The sequence below is a fragment of the Oncorhynchus mykiss genome, chromosome 24, assembly GCF_013265735.2.
Source record: "Oncorhynchus mykiss isolate Arlee chromosome 24, USDA_OmykA_1.1, whole genome shotgun sequence".
Classification (NCBI taxonomy): Eukaryota; Metazoa; Chordata; class Actinopteri; order Salmoniformes; family Salmonidae; genus Oncorhynchus; species Oncorhynchus mykiss.
The window spans coordinates 34,787,965-34,809,116 of NC_048588.1; the positions used below are offsets into that span (position 1 = coordinate 34,787,965).

At 42.2% G+C, this 21,152-nt stretch overlaps 1 protein-coding gene and 1 pseudogene across 1 annotated transcript; both read right to left on the bottom strand.

Moving 5' to 3' along the window:
• Positions 1–1,915: 1,915 nt before the first annotated feature.
• LOC110503480 (extracellular calcium-sensing receptor-like) lies at positions 1,916–11,997 on the bottom strand. The gene is made up of 8 exons (XM_036961709.1): positions 11,905–11,997; positions 6,859–6,962; positions 6,167–6,461; positions 5,363–5,652; positions 4,822–5,117; positions 4,420–4,643; positions 3,143–3,488; positions 1,916–2,919 (listed from the first exon to the last, which is right to left on the bottom strand). The coding sequence occupies exons 1-8, from the start codon at positions 11,956–11,958 to the stop codon at positions 2,003–2,005; spliced, it is 2,526 nt and encodes an 841-aa protein (XP_036817604.1). The 5' UTR covers positions 11,959–11,997; the 3' UTR covers positions 1,916–2,002.
• Positions 11,998–15,369: 3,372 nt separating this feature from the next.
• Positions 15,370–16,914, bottom strand: LOC110503421 (annotated as a pseudogene).
• Between the last annotated feature and the right edge of the window lie 4,238 nt (positions 16,915–21,152).

The following is a 21,152-nucleotide window of genomic DNA, read 5'->3' on the forward strand; positions in this document are numbered from 1 at the left end:
TTAAAGGCATAGTCAACTTAGTATATGTAAACGTCTCACCCACTGGAAGTAAGAAACAGTGAATTATAAGTGAAATAATCTGTCTGTAAACAATTGTTGGAAATATTACTTGTGTCATGCACAAAGCAGATGTCCTAATAGACTTGCCAAAACTATCATTTGTTAACAAGAAATGTGTGGAGTTGTTAAAAAACGAGTTGTAATGACTAAAACCTAATTGTATGTAAACTTCTGACTTCAACTGTGTATGAAAATGTTTATTATATTATTATAATACATAATATGATGCATTACAATATTAATTGAACACATGCACTTCAATGTTGTATCAATTCAATAAGGAATAAAGCTTTTCTCCAACAACATGGAAGTGGTTCCACTCTGTAGGCTCCTGCTAATCACACCATTTAGCAGGTCAAATTTGATTTTTAAATATATATATATTTTTTATCACTTTATTTCAACAAGGAACACAGCCTGAGACCAAGGTCTCTGTTATAGCTGGGCCCTGGGTATACATGTTTACACATACAGTTTATGTACAATGATTAAAACACTAAACAAGACAAACAAAACTATCACAGATAACACAATAAACATACAGAAACAGATTTAATTTACACGTAGGTTATTCTACTAACAGCACAAGAACTTGTCTTTCCTAAAACAGTTACAAGCAATTAAAAAATAAAAATGCTCCAATAAATATTTAGAATGATCAAGGGGAACAAGAGTCTCAAGTTTAAGTTTAGTCTGCAGGCTATTCCATAGGCAAGGAGAGTATTAGGAAAAGGCAGCCATACCCAACTCTGTGGAAATCACATGGGCCTCAAGTGTAATCCATGCTTGAGACCTGGTTTTAGGATATACAATTCTAATATTGATGAGTGATGATAAATTAGAAGGTAGCTTTTCAGAAGTGCTTTATAGACAAACACGAGAGCGTGTTCTCGTCTCACAGACAGCAAAGTTCAACCAACAATTTGATATAAAACACAGTGGTGAGTTCTGTAGCTAGCACCCGTAATAAACCTAAGTGCGCAATGAGAAGTAGCACCCAGCTATTTAAGTGTTGATGCCGTTGAATGCATGTAAATAATATCCCCATAATAGATAACAGACATAAGAGTAGCTTGCATCATTTGTCTTCTCTTTGTAGAGGACAAGCATGTCCTGTTTCTATAGAGGTAGCCTAGCTTGATTTCTAGCCGTTTACAAAGCTGGTTAATATGCATTTTAAAAGAAAGTTCATCATCCAACCATATCCATAAGTATTTATATGCAGAGACCTGATTATTCGAGAACCATTTAAGCTCGTAAGTGCAAGTGTATTTTCAACCAACTTTTTGAACCTATTGAAATAATAAAATGTGTATTCTTTGCATTTAAAACAAGTTTCAGCTGTATAAATACCTTTGTAATATCTCAAAATGTGTCTCCAATAGTGATAATGCTTTGTCAGCTGTTGATGCGATAGAGTAGATGACAGTGTCATCAGCATTTAAATTAATTTGCCACTTTCTTATCTCATCACCGATGTTGTTTATGTAGAGAGTGAACAGTAATGGACCAAGTATAGAACCTTGTGGGACCCCTTTAACCAACTCCAATGGCTTTTACCTGGATGCCGTCAACTCTAACAGCCTGACTTCTATCCTTTAGATAGTCATGAAACCAACGACAGGCATCCAATCCCAGTGTTAATGACGACAGCTTACCCAAAAGCATCGAATGGTCTACAGTGTCAAAAAATTTAGATAAATCTGTGAACAAGGCAGCACAGTACTGTCTATTATCGAGGGCATTAGTAATATCATTTTAACAATCAAGATTTTAACAATCTCTCATAACATTGGTATATCTAAAGTGAACCTGTGTCATGTTACTAGTTACAATGTTACTAATGATTAGCTGCTAAATTGTTGGTCATCTCTGTCAAAGTAGTCTTGTATGATAAACCATATAACTGATTGTTACAATGTTTTTTAACCTCAATCATTTCTTAATAACGTTTATCGTTGGATGTCTTCTCCATGAGGTGTTTCTTGGTGTTCTTCTCCGGCCTGAACAGAATAATAAAGCATTTAGGAACAAATAATAGAAAGAACAACCCAAAGCTAGAGGTGATGATGGCAAAGATCTCCACAGCTACAGTGAACTTCCCAGGAGAGCTGACATAAGCTGGGATAAAGGTGATCCAGACTGCACAGAATATGAGCATGCTGAAGGTGATGAATTTGGCCTCGTTGAAGTTATCCGGCAGCTTCCGAGCCAGAAAAGCCAGCATAAAGCACAAAAGAGACAGGAGTCCTATATAGCCCAACACAGCCCAGAAACCAATAGCTGAACCCACATCACACTCTAGAATGATCTTTTCCTTGTAGGTAGTCAGGTTTTTAATGGGGAAGGGAGGGGACAGGACCAACCACAGAGTGCATATCATAGCCTGGACAAACGTGAAGGACACTACAGTCAATCTCTGCTGTGGAGGACCAAACCATTTCATGACATTACTGGCTGGAAGTGTAGCCCTGAAGGCCATCAACACCACTATTGTTTTCCCCAGAACGCAAGAGATGCAGAGGACGAAGGTGATCCCAAATGCTGTGTGACGCAGCATACAGGACCACTCAGAGGGCCGGCCAATGAAAGTAAGAGAACACAGAAAACACAGAGCCAAGGAGAAGAGCAGCAGGAAGCTCAGCTCAGAGTTGTTGGCCCTGACGATGGCCGATGTTCGGTGGCGGTAGAAGACAGTTGCCGTGGCGATGGCCAGACAAACCCCGCCCATAGAGCAGGCAGTCAGAATGATTCCGAGGACCTCGCGGAAGGACAGGAACTCCACAGGCTTAAGGATACAGCGGTCTCTCTCAGCGTTGGGCCAGTACTCTTCTGGACAGATCAGACATTCTGAAGAATCTGACCAAGACAAAACAACAGACATCAAATGTTAATAATAATAAATTTAGGTTTTATATTTTTACAAATACATGTCCCACAACACTGCACTTTGTCAGTTTACAATAAAGAATGTTGAATTAATGTGCTGCTTACATGAGATAATAAGAAAAGGAACATGATTGACAGACACTACCTTTGTAGTGCTGGTAATATGAATAAACCACTATTCCTATCGTCCTACCTGTGTTATTGCTGATCTCTCCCTCTGCACATAGGATACAGTCATAACAGCATACAGGCTTTCCTTTCTGTACAGCCTTACGAGTGCCTGGGGGACAGCTCTCACTGCAAACTGACACAGGTACTTGCGTACTGTTCTTTACCCAGGTGATTTCCCTCTCCATGTCAAGCCTCTGGTCAGGAGGCAGGGACGCATCATAGCGCCCCACTGTCACAAACTCCATCTTCCCACTCTCCCTTGTCTGCCAGTTGACCAGCTCATAGGTGGCCACTGGGTCCCCGTTGGCATCGAAAGACACCTGGTACCCGTTACGAGAGAAGTTCACCCTCCTCAATCTCTCCAGGACCTGGGGTTTGGAAGTGCAAGTGAGAGAGTGAGAGGGGAAAAGAGAGAAGGAGAGAGGTGTAGAGAGATGGAGATAAGGGAAGAGAGACGTTAGTGAGGGGATGAGAGAAGGAGATATAGATGGACAGAGGGGAATAGAGAGATGAGAGAAGGAGATAAGGGAAGAGAGAGGTTAGTGAGGGGATGAGAGAAGGAGATATAGATGGAGAGAGGGGAATAGAGAGATGAGAGAAGGAGATATAGATGGAGAGAGGGGAATAGAGAGATGAGAGAAGGAGATAAGGGAAGAGAGAGGTTAGTGAGGGGATGAGAGAAGGAGATATAGATGGAGAGAGGGGAATAGAGAGATAAGAGAAGGAGATATAGATGGAGAGAAGGGAAGAGAGACGTTAGTGAGGGGATGAGAGAAGGAGAGAGGTGTAGAGAGATGGAGATAAGGGAAGAGAGACGTTAGTGAGAGGATGAGAGAAGGAGATATAGATGGAGAGAGGGGAATAGAGAGATGAGAGATGGAGATAAGGGAAGAGAGACGTTAGTGAGAGGATGAGAGAAGGAGATATAGATGGAGAGAGGGGAATAGAGAGATGAGAGAAGGAGATATAGATGGAGATAAGGGAAGAGAGAGGTTAGTGAGGGGATGAGAGAAGGAGATATAGATGGAGAGAGGGGAATAGAGAGATGAGAGAAGGAGATATAGATGGAGATAAGGGAAGAGAGACGTTAGTGAGAGGATGAGAGAAGAAGAAAGATGGAAAGAGAGAAATGGAGAGAAGAAATATGCAGAGAGAAACAGAAAATTAATTCAACTCTTTTTTATCAGATGTGTTACTTCAGAAGAAGTTGTAAAGTATAATGAGAACACCTAGGCCTTCATACATGTAGTCTATATAAACATATTTATCGGGAAATTATACTACAGACTTGTCATTCACCTGTGTTGGCTTCACATTAAGGTTTTTGTCACAGTTCACAGTGGAGTTTTCTCTCTCTTCACAAACGATGCTGTGGATGGCGTGTGCTATGGCATAAACAGCTTTATAGACCATGTTAGTGACACGCAACTGGGATGTATCTGTGTAGGGGGCCTGTAGCTGCTGTATATCCTCACTGCCATCACACACCTTCTCTTCAACCCCAACACCTGTAGATGAGGTCCCTACAGACAGAGAGACCGATAGACAGACAGACAGACAGACAGACAGACAGACAGACAGACAGACAGACAGACAGATAGACAGACAGACAGACAGACATGTAAATAAAATGTTCAATAGACAGATGGATGGATGGATGGATGGATGGATGGATGGCTGGGTGGATGGATAGATAGATACCTATCCTCAGCCTACAGCCAAAGGCTCCCTCCCAGAACTCAGTGAGCAGAGGAGAGTTGGACACCTTCTTTGGGGAGAGGTCCAGGAGGAAGTCCCTGAGGCCGGGGATGACAGAGCGTTGGATGCCAAATCCGATGGCCCCAGCACACAGGCCGAAGCGCAACATATCTGGGTCAGTGACCCAGGACTCGCTCCCGATCCACTGGCGGGGCGGAGAGGGCAGGCGTTCCATCTCCCTCAGCAGGATTCTCATGTCTCCAGAGGCTACGAATGCAACCACCACCCGGGCTGTGGAGCTGGGGAACATGATTATATCATATGCTTAATATGCTGGTCATGTTTGTCATTCATTGGAATGTCTCAGTGAAGTGAACATGAACATTAGTATTAATCAACACTTTTGACATGCTTAAGATATGCAAATCATGTTGGTCTCACAGATCAGCTTTGGGAGAAGAGGGAAGTTAATAACAATAGAATTTTATACAAATACGGTCTTGCATTTGTGTGAATGAAAAGTTCACCAGTAATCACGGATCACCTGCGGATCACGTCAGCCACCCGTTGCACTCTGCTGAGTGGGTTGGTACGGTAGAAGGCTTCAGAATACTCCACACAGATGCCCTCCTCTTGTGCTGCCTTTAGGAAAGCAGCCATCCCGTTATTACCGTAGTCAGAGTCAGAACGGACCGCCCCAATCCAGGTCCAGCCGAAGTGCCTGATGAGGTTTGCCAGAGCCGCAGCCTGGAACTGATCACTGGGGATGGTTCTGAAGAAGGTTGGATACTGTTTCTTATCACTCAGACACGCACAGGTGGAAGAGTGGCTCACCTAGGTAAAAACAGACAATCAAAAACATGAGAAAGAACATCATGTTGGCCAAACAACTCTAATGTATTAGCTACTTCCTGCTATTTTCTTTAGCTGTGTAGTTTGATGTTAGGGATACATTAATAATAATAAGCCAACTAATTTTCTTTCATAAGGCCAGAATGAAAACGGATACACAAAAGTGTGACACCAATCCCTGGTCTCCTTTAACAACCTAGCCTATGAAAGATAGTTCTCAGATCATGTTTAAAATCCTACAGAAGTTCTCCACACTAAAAGTTCTCAGTCTATGTTCAACTGCCTATAGATGTTCTCCAGACTCATTGTCCTCAGTCTATGTTCAAATGCCTTTCTCCACATAACTTCTCATAGAAGTGTATATTCTTGAAAGAGAGTATAATATAGTTTGAATACAGTGAATTAAAAGATGAAATCATTCCTGAAAGAGAGGAGGACATACACTAGGAATTCAGTAAATTAAAAGAAGCTGAATGATAAATTTCCACAAGTTTACCTGAGGAATGTCGAAAGGGCCGGTGATGCGCAACATGCTGATGGTTGGCGTGGAGCCAGACTCGCCCACGATAGCTGTCACTGTAGCCGACCCCGAGCACTGTTCTCCGGTATCAAACATGGGGTCCAGGCCGTTAGCCAGCTGGAAGGCCACTTTCACGGCCATGGGGACCGAGGAGCAGGAGTCGTGCACTTGATAACCAAGGGTGACACCCGGTAGCAGGTGTGAACTGTTGTTTATCTCCTCAACTGCAAAGACCATGGTGCGCGAGAAGCGCAACTCACGGGAATCCATACTGTAAATAGAAGATAGGTGAGTGAGCACCTCCTGACGAATCACAAACTAGCCTATATAATGTTACCATGGCAAACAGCCTAATATCTAGAATTATTTTCCATACCGTCTATATGTCTACACTTTTGTTGTCTGTAATTGAGTACATTGTAGTCAAGCCTGCATTTGAAAATGTGATCCTTTGTAACAGTAGTCTTTAACTACACTCTCAGATACAAACACACTTGTAATCTGTTTTCACACCACTGTTTACCTGTCTTTAAAAAGCTGTTTATCTGTCTTTAAACACATTGTTTCTCGGCCTTTAATCACACTGTTCCTCTGTATTTAAAATACAATTCATCTGTCTACCCACACAGCCACAGTCCTGTCCCTTGTTCCCTCTTGCGCTCACTGACCTCCCTGTGCACTGCAGGGGCTCAGGCATGCTGGTGTAGCTGTGATCCACAGTGTGCATATAGTAATGGATGGAGAAAACACCCCCGATGACAAAGTCCCCGTCCTGGGAGAACGCCGGAGGACGAGGGGTGCCTTGGAGCCTGCATCTGACAGACTCCAGCCCAGAGGCAGAGACAGAGGCAGACGAGAGCAAGGCGAGCCCACCAGCCACCACAGCTAGATGTAGTAGAACCAGACTATCAGACAGACTTGGATCCAGAGCAGGAGACGGAGAGAGCCTCATTCCCCTGATGTGTAGAAGGTATAGAGTAATACAGCGCCACACAGAACCACATAGGTCAGGTTACCTCTCTGCTCTGGGTTAAATACCCACCGTACCTGTGTGGGGATTCCTCTGGGGGCCACACTGTGGGTATGGCCATGCAAAGGAGGGAGGGGTTTAGAAGGTGCTCTGCTCACCCATCCTGCTTCTTTCCACTATAGAGAGTGTACGCACCAATATCAGAACTACGTTGACTGTAATGGTTTCGATAGCCATAAACATACATTAGATACACAATATCCATGAGCCTCTCTTATATTTCCCTTAGTGTCTAGTCTTCTTGGTACGCTGGCTCTCTTATATTTCCTATACAGTCTAGTCCTCTTCGCACGTTGCCTCACTTACAGTTGAAGTCGGAAGATTACATTCACCTTAGCCAAATACATTTAAACTCAGTTTTTCAAAATTCCTGACATTTAATCCAAGTAAAAATTCACTTTTAGGTCAGTAAGTTTTAGGTCAGTAAGGATCACCACTTTATTTTACGAATGTGAAATGTCAGAATGATAGTAGAGAAAATTAATTATTTCAGCTTTTATTTCATTGAGGTCAGGGCTTTGTGAAGGCCACTCCAATATCTTGACTTTGTTGTCCTTAGGCCATTTTGCTACAACTTTGGAAGTATGCTTGGAGTCACAGTCCATTTGGAAGACCCCCTTGCGACCAAGCTTTAACTTCCTGACTGATGTCTTGAGATGTTGCTTCAATATATCCACATATTTTTCTCTCCTCATGATGCCATCTATTTTGTGAAGTGCACCAGCCCCTCCTGCAGCAAAAAACCCCACAACATGATGCTGCCACCAACGTGCTTCACGGTTGGGATGGTGTTCTTCGATTTGCAAGCCTCCCTCTTTTTCCTCCAAACATAATGATGGTTTTGTTCTATGTCCCCATGTGCAGTTGCAAACCATAGTCTGGCATTGTTATGGCGGTTTTGGAGCAGTGGCTTCTTCCTTGCTGAGCGGCCATTCAGGTTATAACGATATAGGACTCGTTTTAGTGTGGATATAGATACTTTCGTACCTGTTTCCTCCAGCATCTTCACAAGGTCCTTTGCTGTTGTTCTGGGATTGATTTGCACTTTTCGCACCAAAGTACGTTAATCTCTAGGAGAACGAAGCGTCTTCTTCCCGAGCGGTATGACGCCTGCGTGGTCCCATGGTGTTTATATCAAATCAAATCAAATCAAATCAAATGTATTTATATAGCCCTTCGTACATCAGCTGATATCTCAAAGTGCTGTACAGAAACCCAGCCTAAAACCCCAAACAGCAAGCAATGCAGGTGTAGAAGCACGGTGGCTAGGAAAAACTCCCTAGAAAGGCCAAAACCTAGGAAGAAACCTAGAGAGGAACCAGGCTATGTGGGGTGGCAAGTCCTCTTCTGGCTGTGCCGGGTGGAGATTATAACAGAACATGGTCAAGATGTTCAAATGTTCATAAATGACCAGCATGGTCGAATAATAATAAGGCAGAACAGTTGAAACTGGAGCAGCAGCACAGTCAGGTGGACTGGGGACAGCAAGGAGTCATCAGGTCAGGTATTCCTGGGGCATGGTCCTAGGGCTCAGGTCCTCCGAGAGAGAGAAAGAAAGAGAGAATTAGAGAGAGCATATGTGGGATGGCCAGTCCTCTTCTGGCTGTGCCGGGTGGAGGTTATAACAGAACATGGCCAAGATGTTCAAATGTTCATAAATTACCAGCATGGTCGAATAATAATAAGGCAGAACAGTTGAAACTGGAGCAGCAGCACGGCCAGGTGGACTGGGGACAGTCATCATGTCAGGTAGTCCTGGGGCATGGTCCTAGGGCTCAGGTCCTCCGATAGAGAGAAAGAGAGAATGTGAGAATTAGAGAACGCACACTTAGATTCACACAGGACACCGAATAGGACAGGAGAAGTACTCCAGATTTAACAAACTGACCCTAGCCCCCCGACACATAAACTACTGCAGCATAAATACTGGAGGCTGAGACAGGAGGGGTCAGGAGACACTGTGGCCCCATCCGAGGACACCCCCGGACAGGGCCAAACAGGAAGGATATAACCCCACCCACTTTGCCAAAGCACAGCCCCCACACCACTAGAGGGATATCTTCAACCACCAGGGGGGGGGGGGGGGCAACCCAGACAGGATGACCACATCAGTGAATCAACCCACTCAGGTGACGCACCCCCTCCAGGGACGGCATGAGAGAGCCCCAGTAAGCCAGTTACTCAGCCCCTGTAATAGGGTTAGAGGCAGAGAATCCCAGTGGTAAGAGGGGAACCGGCCAGGCAGAGACAGCAAGGGCGGTTCGTTGCTCCAGAGCCTTTCCGTTCACCCTCCCACTCCTGGGCCAGACTACACTCAATCATATGATCCACTGAAGAGATGAGTCTTCAGTAGAGACTTAAAGGTTGAGACCGAGTTTGCGTCTCTGACATGGGTAGGCAGACCGTTCCATAAAAATGGAGCTCTATAGGAGAAAGCCCTGCCTCCAGCTGTTTGCTTAGAAATTCTAGGGACAATTAGGAGGCCTGCGTCTTGTGACCTTAGCGTACGTGTAGGTATGTACGGCAGGACCAAATCAGAGAGATAGGTAGGAGCAAGCCCATGTAATGCTTTGTAGGATAGCAGTAAAACCTTGAAATCAGCCCTTGCTTTGATAGGAAGCCAGTGTAGAGAGGCTAGCACTGGAGTAATATGATCACATTTTTTGGTTCTAGTCAGGATTCTAGCAGCCGTATTTAGCACTAACTGAAGTTTATTTAGTGCTTTATCCGGGTAGCCGGAAAGTAGAGCATTGCAGAAGTCTAACCTAGAAGTGACAAAAGCATGGATTAATTTTTCTGCATCATTTTTGGACAGAAAGTTTCTGATTTTTGCAATGTTACGTAGATGGAAAAAAGCTGTCCTTGAAATGGTCTTGATATGTTCTTCAAAAGAGAGATCAGGGTCCAGAGTAACGCTGAAGTCCTTCACAGTTTTATTTGAGACGACTGTACAACCATTAAGATTAATTGTCAGATTCAACCGAAGATCTCTTTGTTTCTTGGGACCTAGAACAAGCATCTCTGTTTTGTCCGAGTTTAAAAGTTGAAAGTTTGCAGCCATCCACTTCCTAATGTCTGAAACACATTCTTCTAGCAAGGGCAATTTTGGGGCTTCACCATGTTTCATTGAAATGTACAGCTGTGTGTCATCCGCATAGCAGTGAAAGTTAACATTATGTTTTCGAATAACATCCCCAAGAGGTAAAATATATAGTGAAAACAATAGTGGTCCTAAAACGGAACCTTGAGGAACACCGAAATGTACAGTTGATTTGTCAGAGGACAAACCATTCACAGAGACAAACTGATATCTTTCCGACAGATAAGATCTAAACCAGGCCAGAACTTGTCTGTGTAGACCAATTTGGGTTTCCAATCTCTCCAAAAGAATGTGGTGCTCGATGGTATCAAAAGCAGCACTAAGGTCTAGAAGCACGAGGACAGATGCAGAGCCTCGGTCCGATGCCATTAAAATGTAATTTACCACCTTCACAAGTGCCGTCTCAGTGCTATGATGGGGTCTAAAACCAGACTGAAGCATTTCGTATACATTGTTTGTCTTCAGGAAGGCAGTGAGCTGTTGCCTTCTAAAAGCCTTTTCTAAAATTTTTGAGAGGAATGAAAGATTCGATATAGGCCGATAGTTTTTTATATTTTCTGGGTCAAGGTTTGGCTTTTTCAAGAGAGGCTTTATTACTGCCACTTTTAGTGAGTTTGGTACACACCCGGTGGATAGAGAGCCGTTTATTATGTTCAACATAGGAGGGCCAAGCACAGGAAGCAGCTCTTTCAGTAGTTTAGTTGGAATAGGGTCCAGTATGCAGCTTGAAGGTTTAGAGGCCATGATTATTTTCATCATTGTGTCAAGAGATATAGTACTAAAACACTTGAGCGTCTCTCTTGATCCTAGGTCCTGGCAGAGTTGTGCAGACTCAGGACAACTGAGCTTTGAAGGAATACGCAGATTTAAGGAGTCCGTAATTTGCTTTCTAATAATCATAATCTTTTCCTCAAAGAAGTTCATGAATTTATCACTGCTAAAGTGAAAGTCATCCTCTCTTGGGGAATGCTACTTTTTAGTTAGCTTTGCGACAGTATCAAAAAGAAATTTCGGATTGTTCTTATTTTCCTCAATTAAGTTAGAAAAATAGGATGATCGAGCAGCAGTAAGGGCTCTTCGGTACTGCACAGTACTGTCTTTCCAAGCCAGTCGGAAGACTTCCAGTTTGGTGTGGCGCCATTTCCGTTCCAATTTTCTGGAAGCTTGCTTCAGAGCTTGGGTATTTTCTGTGTACCAGGGAGCTAGTTTCTTATGAGAAATGTTTTTAGTTTTTAGGGGTGCAACTGCATCTAGGGTATTGCGCAAGGTTAAATTGAGTTCCTCAGTTAGGTGGTTAACTGATTTTTGTCCTCTGGCGTCCTTGGGTAGACAGAGGGAATCTGGAAGGACATCAAGGAATCTTTGTGTTGTCTGTGAATTTATAGCACGACTTTTGATGATCCTTGGTTGGGGTCTGAGCAGATTATTTGTTGCAATTGCAAACGTAATAAAATGGTGGTCCGATAGTCCAGGATTATGAGGAAAAACATTAAGATCCACAACATCTATTCCATGGGACAAAACTAGGTCCAGCGTATGACTGTGACAGTGAGTGGGTCCAGAGACATGTTGGACAAAACCCACTGAGTCGATGATGGCTCCGAAAGCCTTTTGGAGTGGGTCTGTGGACTTTTCCATGTGAATATTAAAGTCACCAAAGATTAGAATATTATCCGCTATGACTACAAGGACCGATAGGAATTCAGGGAACTCAGTGAGGAACGCTGTGTATGGCCCAGGAGGCCTGTAAACAGTAGCTATAAAAAGTGATTGAGTAGGCTGCATATATTTCATGACTAGAAGCTCAAAAGACGAAAACGTCATTTTTTTTTTTTGTAAATTGAAATTTGCTATCGTAAATGTTAGCAACACCTCCGCCTTTGCGGGATGCACGGGGGATATGGTCACTAGTGTAGCCAGGAGGTGAGGCATCATTTAACACAGTAAATTCATCAGGCTCAAATCAAATCAAATTTTATTTGTCACATACACATGGTTAGCAGATGTTAATGCGAGTGTAGCGAAATGCTTGTGCTTCTAGTTCCGACAATGCAGTAATAACCAACAAGTAATCTAACTAACAATTCCAAAACTACTGTCTTGTACACAGTGTAAGGGGATAAAGAATATGTACATAAGGATATATGAATGAGTGATGGTACAGAGCAGCATAGGCAAGATACAGTAGATGGTATCGAGTACAGAATGTACAAATGAGATGAGTATGTAAACAAAGTGGCATAGTTTAAAGTGGCTAGTGATACATGTATTACATAAGGATACAGTCGATGATATAGAGTACAGTATATACGTATGCATATGAGATTAATAATGTAGGGTAAGTAACATTATATAAGGTAGCATTGTTTAAAGTGGCTAGTGATATATTTACATCATTTCCCATCAATTCCCATTATTAAAGTGGCTGGAGTTGAGTCAGTGTCAGTGTGTTGGCAGCAGCCACTCAATGTTAGTGGTGGCTGTTTAACAGTCTGATGGCCTTGAGATAGAAGCTGTTTTTCAGTCTCTCGGTCCCAGCTTTGATGCACCTGTACTGACCTCGCCTTCTGGATGATAGCGGGGTGAACAGGCAGTGGCTCGGGTGGTTGATGTCCTTGATGATCTTTATGGCCTTCCTGTGACATCGGGTGGTGTAGGTGTCCTGGAGGGCAGGTAGTTTGCCCCCGGTGATGCGTTGTGCAGACCTCACCACCCTCTGGAGAGCCTTACGGTTGAGGGCGGAGCAGTTGCCGTACCAGGCGGTGATACAGCCCGCCAGGATGCTCTCGATTGTGCATCTGTAGAAGTTTGTGAGTGCTTTCGGTGACAAGCCGAATTTCTTCAGCCTCCTGAGGTTGAAGAGGCGCTGCTGCGCCTTCTTCACAATGCTGTCTGTGTGAGTGGACCAATTCAGTTTGTCTGTGATGTGTATGCCGAGGAACTTAAAACTTGCTACCCTCTCCACTACTGTTCCATCCATGTGGATAGGGGGGTGTTCCCTCTGCTGTTTCCTGAAGTCCACAATCATCTCCTTAGTTTTGTTGTACTACTTCCGGCGCCAACAGAGATGGCCGCCTCGCTTCGCGTTCCTAGGAAACTATGCAGTTTTTTGTTTTTTTACGTGTTATTTCTTACATTAGTACCCCAGGTCATCTTAGGTTTCATTACATACAGGCTTAAGCCATGTTTCAGTCAGGCCATTCACATCAAGATTATGATCAGTGATTAGTTCATTGACTATAATTGCCTTTGAAGTAAGGGATCTAACATTAAGTAGCCCTATTTTGAGATGTGAGGTATCATGATCTCTTTCAATAATGACAGGAATGGAGGTGGTCTTTATCCTAGTGAGATTGCTAAGGCGAACACCGCCATGTTTAGTTTTGCCCAACCTAGGTCGAGGCACAGACACGGTCTCAATGGTGATAGCTGAGCTGACTACACTGAGTGTGCTAGTGGCAGACTCCACTATGCTGGCAGGCTGGCTAACAGCCTGCTGCCTGGCCTGCACCCTATTTCATTGTGGAGCTAGAGGAGTTAGAGCCCTGTCTATGTTGGTAGATACCCCTCCAGCTAGGATGGAGTCCGTCACTCCTCAGCAGGTCAGGCTTGGTCCTGTTTGTGGGTGAGTCCCAGAAAGAGGGCCATTGTACTACTACTATTGTACTATTGTTTGTACAGATGAACGTGGTTACTTCAGGCATTTGGCTTTTGCTCCAAAGGATGAACAAGACTGTGGAGGTCTACAATAATTTTTCTGAGGTCTCTGAGGTCTGATTTCATTAGATTTCACCATGATGTCAAGCAAAGAGTAACTGAGTTTGAAGCTAGGCCTTGAAATACATCCACAGGTACACCTCCAATTGACTGAAATGATCTCAATCAGCCTATCAGAAGCTTCTAAAGCCATGACATATTTTTCTGGAATTTTCCAAGCATTTAAAGGCACAGTCAACTTGGTGTATCTAAACTTCTCACCTACTGGAAGTGAGAAAGAGTAAATTATAAGTGAAACAACTGTAGACAATTGTTGGAGAAATTACCTGAGTCATAAACAAAGTAGATGTCCTAACAGACTTGCCAAAACTATCATTTGTTAAACCTCCATCGCACTTCTGAAGACAATGTATTTCTCCGGTTGGAACATTTTTGACGTTTTATGTTAAAAACATTCTAAAGATTGATTCCATACATCGTTTGACATGTTTCTATGGACAGGAACGGAACTTTTTGACATTTCGTCTGCAACTAGGGAACGGGCTTCATGACTTTGGATTTTTTTTTCCAAACGTGCTAACAAAACTAGCTGTTTGGACATAAATGATGGAAGGTATATATATATATATTGTCAAACTAAATCTAACATTTAATGTGGAACTGGGATTACTGGGAGTGCATTCCGATGAAGATCATCAAAAGTAAGTGAATATTTATAATGCTATTTAAGACTTCTGTTGACTCCCACCCAATAAAGGTTTGCTTTTTAACAAAAGTTTTTTTATTTTTTTATCTGACACAGTGGTTGCATTAAGGAGAAGTGTATCTATATTTCCATGTATTTTCATTGACATTGATAATGAGTATTTCTGTAAAATGTTGTGGCTCACTGCAATATCACCGGATGTTTTTGGAACTATTGAACGTAACGCGCCAATGTATAGTGAGATTTTAAATTTAAATTTTTTGAATATAAATATGCACTTTAACGAACAAAACATTTTTGTATTGTGTAACATGAAGTCCTATGAGTGTCATCTGATGAAAATCATCAAAGGTTAGTGATGAATTTGATCTCAATTTGTTATTTTTGTGACTCCTCTCTTTGGCTGGAAAAATGTCAGAATTTTTCAGTGACAGGGTGGTGACCCAACATAATTGTTTGTGGTGCTTTCGCTGTAAAGCCTTTGAAATTGGATACTTTAGTGGGATTAACAACAAGATCACCTTTAAAATGGTATAAGATACATGTGTATTTGAGGAAGTATAATTATGAGATTTCTATTGTTTGAATTTGGCGCTCTGCACTTTCATTGGCTGTTGTCATATCAATCACGTTAACTGGGTTGCAGCCCTTAGAAGTTTAATGGGGAAGGGAGGGAACAGGACCAACCATAGAGTGCATATCAAGCCTGGACAAACGTGAAGGACATTACAGTCAATCTCTGCTGTGGAGGGCTAAACCATTTCATGGCATTACTGCTGGGAAGCGTAGCCCTGAAGGCCATCAACACCACTATTGCTTTCGCCAGAACACAAAAGATGCAGAGGACGAAGGTCATCCCGAACATTGTATGACACAGCATACAGGACCATTCAGAGGGCCGGCTAATGAAAGTAAGAGAACACAGAAAACACAGAGTCAAGGAAAAGAGAAGCAGGAAGCTCAGCCGGAGTTGTTTGCCCTGACGATGGCCGAAGTTCGATGATGGTAGAAAACTGTTGCCGTGGCGAACGTCAGACAAGCCCCGCCCACAGAGCAGACGGTCAGGATAATTCTGAGGACCCCGTGGAAGGACAGGAACTCCACAGGCTTAAGGATACAGCGGTCTCTCTCAGCGTTGGGCCAGTACTCCTCGGGACAGATCAGACAGTCTGAAGAATCTGACCAGGACAAAACAACAGACATCAAATGTTAATAATAATAGATTCAGGTTTAATTTATTTGCAAATACATGTCCCACAATGCTGCACTTTGTCAGTTTACAATAAAGAATGTTGAATTAATGTGCAGCCTACATGAGATAATAAGAATAGGAGCATGATTGACAATATGTTCCTGGTAATATGAATAAACCACTACTTAGTAAACAGGGATAGAAAGTACTACACATTTTATGCCAACTCTTCCTATGGTCCTACCTGATTTACTACTGATCTCTCAGTCATAACAGCATACAGGCTTTCCTTTCTGTATAGCCTTACGAGTGCCTGGTGGACAGCTCTCACTGCACACTGACACAGGTACTTGTGTACTGATCTTTACCCAGGTGATTTCCCTCTCCATGTCAAACCTCTGGTAAGGAGGCAGGGACGCATCATAGCACCCCACTGTCACAAACTCCATATTCCCACTCTCCCGTATCTGCTAGCTGACCAGCTCATAGGTGGCCACTGGGTCCCCGTTGGCATCGAAAGACACCTGGTACCCGTTACGAGAGAAGTTCACCCTCCTCAATCTCTCCAGGACCTGGTGTTTGGAAAGACAAGGGAGAGAGTGGGGACGGGAGAGCTGGAGAGGTGGGAAGAGAGATGGTCAGAAGGGAAGAGAGAATTGGATTGAGGGGGAGAGAGAAAAAAACAGGACATTAATTCAACTCATATATTTATCAGTAGCAGTACTTCAGAACAAGTTGTAAAGTAAAATGAGAACTCCTAGGCCTTCATACATGTTGTCTATATACACATATCAATCAGAACATTATACTATCGTCTTGTCATTCACCTGTGTTGGCTTCACATTGAGTTTTCTCATGGAGGTATTGTCACAGTTCACAGTGGAGTTTTCTCTTTCTTCACAAACGATGCTGTGTGGATGGCGCGTGCTATGGCATAAACAGCTTTATACACCATGTTAGTGACACACAGCTGGGATGTTGTTACAGTAATTTAGTCATTCCAATATGTTTTCATTAATTTAATTCCCTTAATCTATTTTATGAGAATTTGTAAGATTCTTGTTTGCATAAAATAGACGGAGACCAGTCCTTTCAATAATAGGTAACATAATTTATTCTCGGAGCGCACTGCCACGTTATCACGAGCAACAGTTTATATACAATAACATGACGTAATTTCATTGCTTCTAAAATTAATCCCCTCCTCCCAACCGAGAATCAAGTGAGTTCCAAAGTTCATTCCAACTCACTAACACACTCACAGGTCACATAACCTAACTGAATTAACTTTAGACCCCTCACCATTATCAATCACCACTTAGCTGACAGTTCTAATTAACAGAAAACCTAGGAATGCACTCACTGCCTTATCTAAAACACCCCAGAGCTCAGTTTCGTCGGTTCAACCATAGGGTAACTTCCTTTTCTGCTTACATAATCCACAAACCATTCCTTTCTCCCTAGTTGGAATGGTGTTCATTAACTTTAATTACTCCTTGTCCGTGTCACACAATCCCTTCTTATGAACTCATATTGTTAATCAGATATAATAAAACAGAGTACAAGTTTACTTAGTTACAGTTTCATTTAAAATAAGACTATTGTTCAGTTTCCTAACAATCCACCCTAAAAATGACTTTACAATTCATACCATCATTAAACACTACATGGAAATATCAATGATATACTAGAATAAGACAAACCAATATGTACACACAATGAACTTCAATGACTTCTAACCTACATCAGAAATCTTATCTCTACTTATAAGGATTTTCCGTCACAATCTTCATGAAAAAAACTGTCTATACATTGAAACAAGAAAACATCTAAATTCCCTAAACATCAAATATGGTATCCTCGCGAGTGAAAGGATCCGGATTCTTCTATTACGTCCGGAGCCATGTATTTTGTATTCCACTGGTCAGAGCTTAGGATTGGACCATATATCACCATCTGAAGTGTCATTGATTTCTCCATTGTCCTGGAAATGACAACTTTCATACACGCAATCAAACACATCCGCACAAAACTAACACAATCGCACAGGTGAAGGTAGCCCATAACACAGTAATCATGACATTTTTCCATCTTCAAAACACACTGTCAACCCAATTAGTCAGAGAAGTATCCACCCCTGAGTTCACTGCCAACTCGTGAGCTAGGGTGTGTAAACCAGCCAAGGCCTTGGTCACTGATCCATTCGGAACTGTGTCATCGGGATCCAAACTACCTCCATATACTCCCACCCTTTTCAGCCAGCAAACATATCCAAGACTATTCTATTCTGCCCTGCCATTCATTACATCTCTGATATAATTGGTGAAGCGCTGTGGATTGATCCAATCCACATTCTCATTGAGAGTGGACCACCAACAAATAATTGACTCTAATCCTGCCTGGATCTATTTCTAGCATTGAACTTGTCTGGCACCCCCCGTGGAACCCCAATGTTGTCAATATAAACTCTATCATCAAAAGACCCAGACGGAGTACTTCGTTTCTCCCGTTTAGCCAACATTTTGTCATGGTGTTGAATGAGTGTGAAAGGCATTCTCAAATGTATCAGTGCACATACCCCTGTCCAATTAGCCGGTAATACTCGGCCATAACGTCATTCCCCCACACAACCACCACCAGATGTGAGCCCTGGGCCTCCTTATCTTACTGAAATCCCCAGATCTCAACCACCCTGCCAAATCACTCATTTGTCGCATCAGAAGTAACATTATCTGTCCCATTGCAGGTACTGATTTTCCCCCACGTATTTCCCAGAAGTACTATACTGAATCAAACAGTAAACAGTCTCCCCTTGCCTCTGTGAAAGGAGGGAGCTTAGATTTCAGAGGAACGTGGATATAAATAGTGCAAAACTGTTATTATCTGGCTTTCCTGCTTCCATGAATAGCTTTACCATATAGGCCATTCCCTTAGGTGAATTAATTCCATTTAATGGAAAAGGGATGGTTGTCAACTGAGGTTTGCGGTGGCACAAGCATAGCATTCTTTTTTAGCTATTGATCTGGCCGTATATTGAATCCACTCTAACCAGAGGTTAGAGTCCCCATTACCAGTTTAACTGCACTAGGTTATCCACTGAAACCCTACTTTCACTACACTCCATCTTCTTCCATACTGGGTATGTAAATGTATTTAGCCCTCTCACATGATGTGAGTGATAACTGGTTTCCATGAACTAGGGACTTACAGGGACTTACATAGATGTCTTCCATAATAGCTGATCTTAGTCCTGAACTGCCAAGGAGTCAGAGGCCCCATTTGGTCTACATAGAACTCCTCTGAGACATCCTTCCCAGTCTCACTCTCACTTCCTGTTTATCCAGATCAAGTGATGTCTTATGCTTGATTAATACTAAATCCTCATTGTTTAACTATGTCAATATTACCCTCTGGCCTTCTCGGTGTTCATGGTGTATCAGGAATACGGCTCCCACAACCAGACAGCTCAGGATGGACAGCGCACCCATAAAGCCCCACCCTCTTCCAGAGAACACATCATCAGCAAAAGCCAGACACACTTTCACTTCTATGAACAAAAACAGGGATGGAATGACGGGAAAGTAAATCTTCATTCGAGAGATGGCCTCCGGAATTCTGTTAATTCCAGTTCTCCTCTCGAACACTGTTTATTGTTTGACAGTGTCACTGTGTCTTACCCTCCCGCCGTGTGATATGAATCCGGGTAGCTCTTTCAGCTAGCTGTCACCAGGAGTCCTTGGTATGGTCCCCCCAACAGGCCTCAGGGACTGGATTGAGTGACTTCACCTGTAATTCGCCCGTAGTGCATAAAATCTTGGACATACAGGTTTGGTTAACAAACAGTTTCTCATTTGTTCTGATTATATCTTTAACTTCTATGCCTATTTATTAGTTTATTATCCAATAGGCCACTAACTTACCCACCCCCCTTTTGATACCTGGCTCTGCCCAGGTAACAAATATACAAATATATAATGATTGACATTATCATGTATGTCCAATTCTCCCTTGGGCATCCATTCATATCAATCCTGTACCAATTCTCTTTCAAGTGTCTTATCTACTTTAACAAGTATATTTAGTACTATTTCAAAAACCTCCTAATAGTTAAACAGAGCCAAAACAAATGCTAACCATATCAAAATCCTTCCTACACTTACAAGCTCTTTCTTCAGGGATCCTCAGTATTCTATCTGACAATAACGTGAATTTAATATATGTTGCATAGTGTGGAATACCTTATCTACAGTAATTTATCACCCCTATTTATTCTCAATGATAAATATAATTATTTTCTGTTGTAATATCAAATCCATAATAGCCAATTCAAAAACTTCACAGCTAATATTGTAAAACAGAATCCTGAAACACTTTCTCTTCAGTGATTCAAACAATAATTCTAAACCCCTAACTAAAACTCAATTATAATTAATTTGCCTTAAAATTAGTAACCCAACTGACCACAAATTCATTATACAATTGGCTCTCCCCCGGGGCTGATCAGACCCCAAAAGATAGCCATGATAAGGTCAATAGGTCATACCACCCTTTTATAGTCATGTTCCATACTACATTAGACATATTAAAGAACCCTTTATCCTTAAAATCAAAGAAATTCACTTGTGTAATTAAACTCATAAAATTAAAACTCATAAAGTTCCATATGTGAGCTTGCCTCTTTAAAATACCTTTGCACTAAAACAAATAGTCCTAACAAATGTTTTATGTGTATATATTTGCAAAGCTTAAAGGATAATCAAAACGTCCAGGTCTTGGTCATTTATGGCCTCTATCTCACCCACTCTCCTCAAGATTATAATCCCAGGAAACATCTAAAAGTGAGACACCTAAACCTCAATTTTCCCAGAAGAACACAACACGCCTAACTAGCATTCACTATTCTACTTCGATTCAGAAACTCAAAAGTGAACTATAAACTAAACCTAATGATAATTCCCCTTTGACTCAAATCATTAATCATACATTTTTAACAACGTCTATGTATACGTTTACTTAAATGAACAATTAACCTGATAACATTATTATCCAATGTATTACTTTTTCCCTCGGCCGCAAATGTCGTACATTTCTCAGTGTAAGAAATCCGTAATTTAATCCCAGATATTTAATAAAAATGCAATCGCATTCTCCCATGGCTCCTTCAATTGACATATTTTAGATAACTTCCATCCGTCCCAGAATAAGGAATCCTACTTA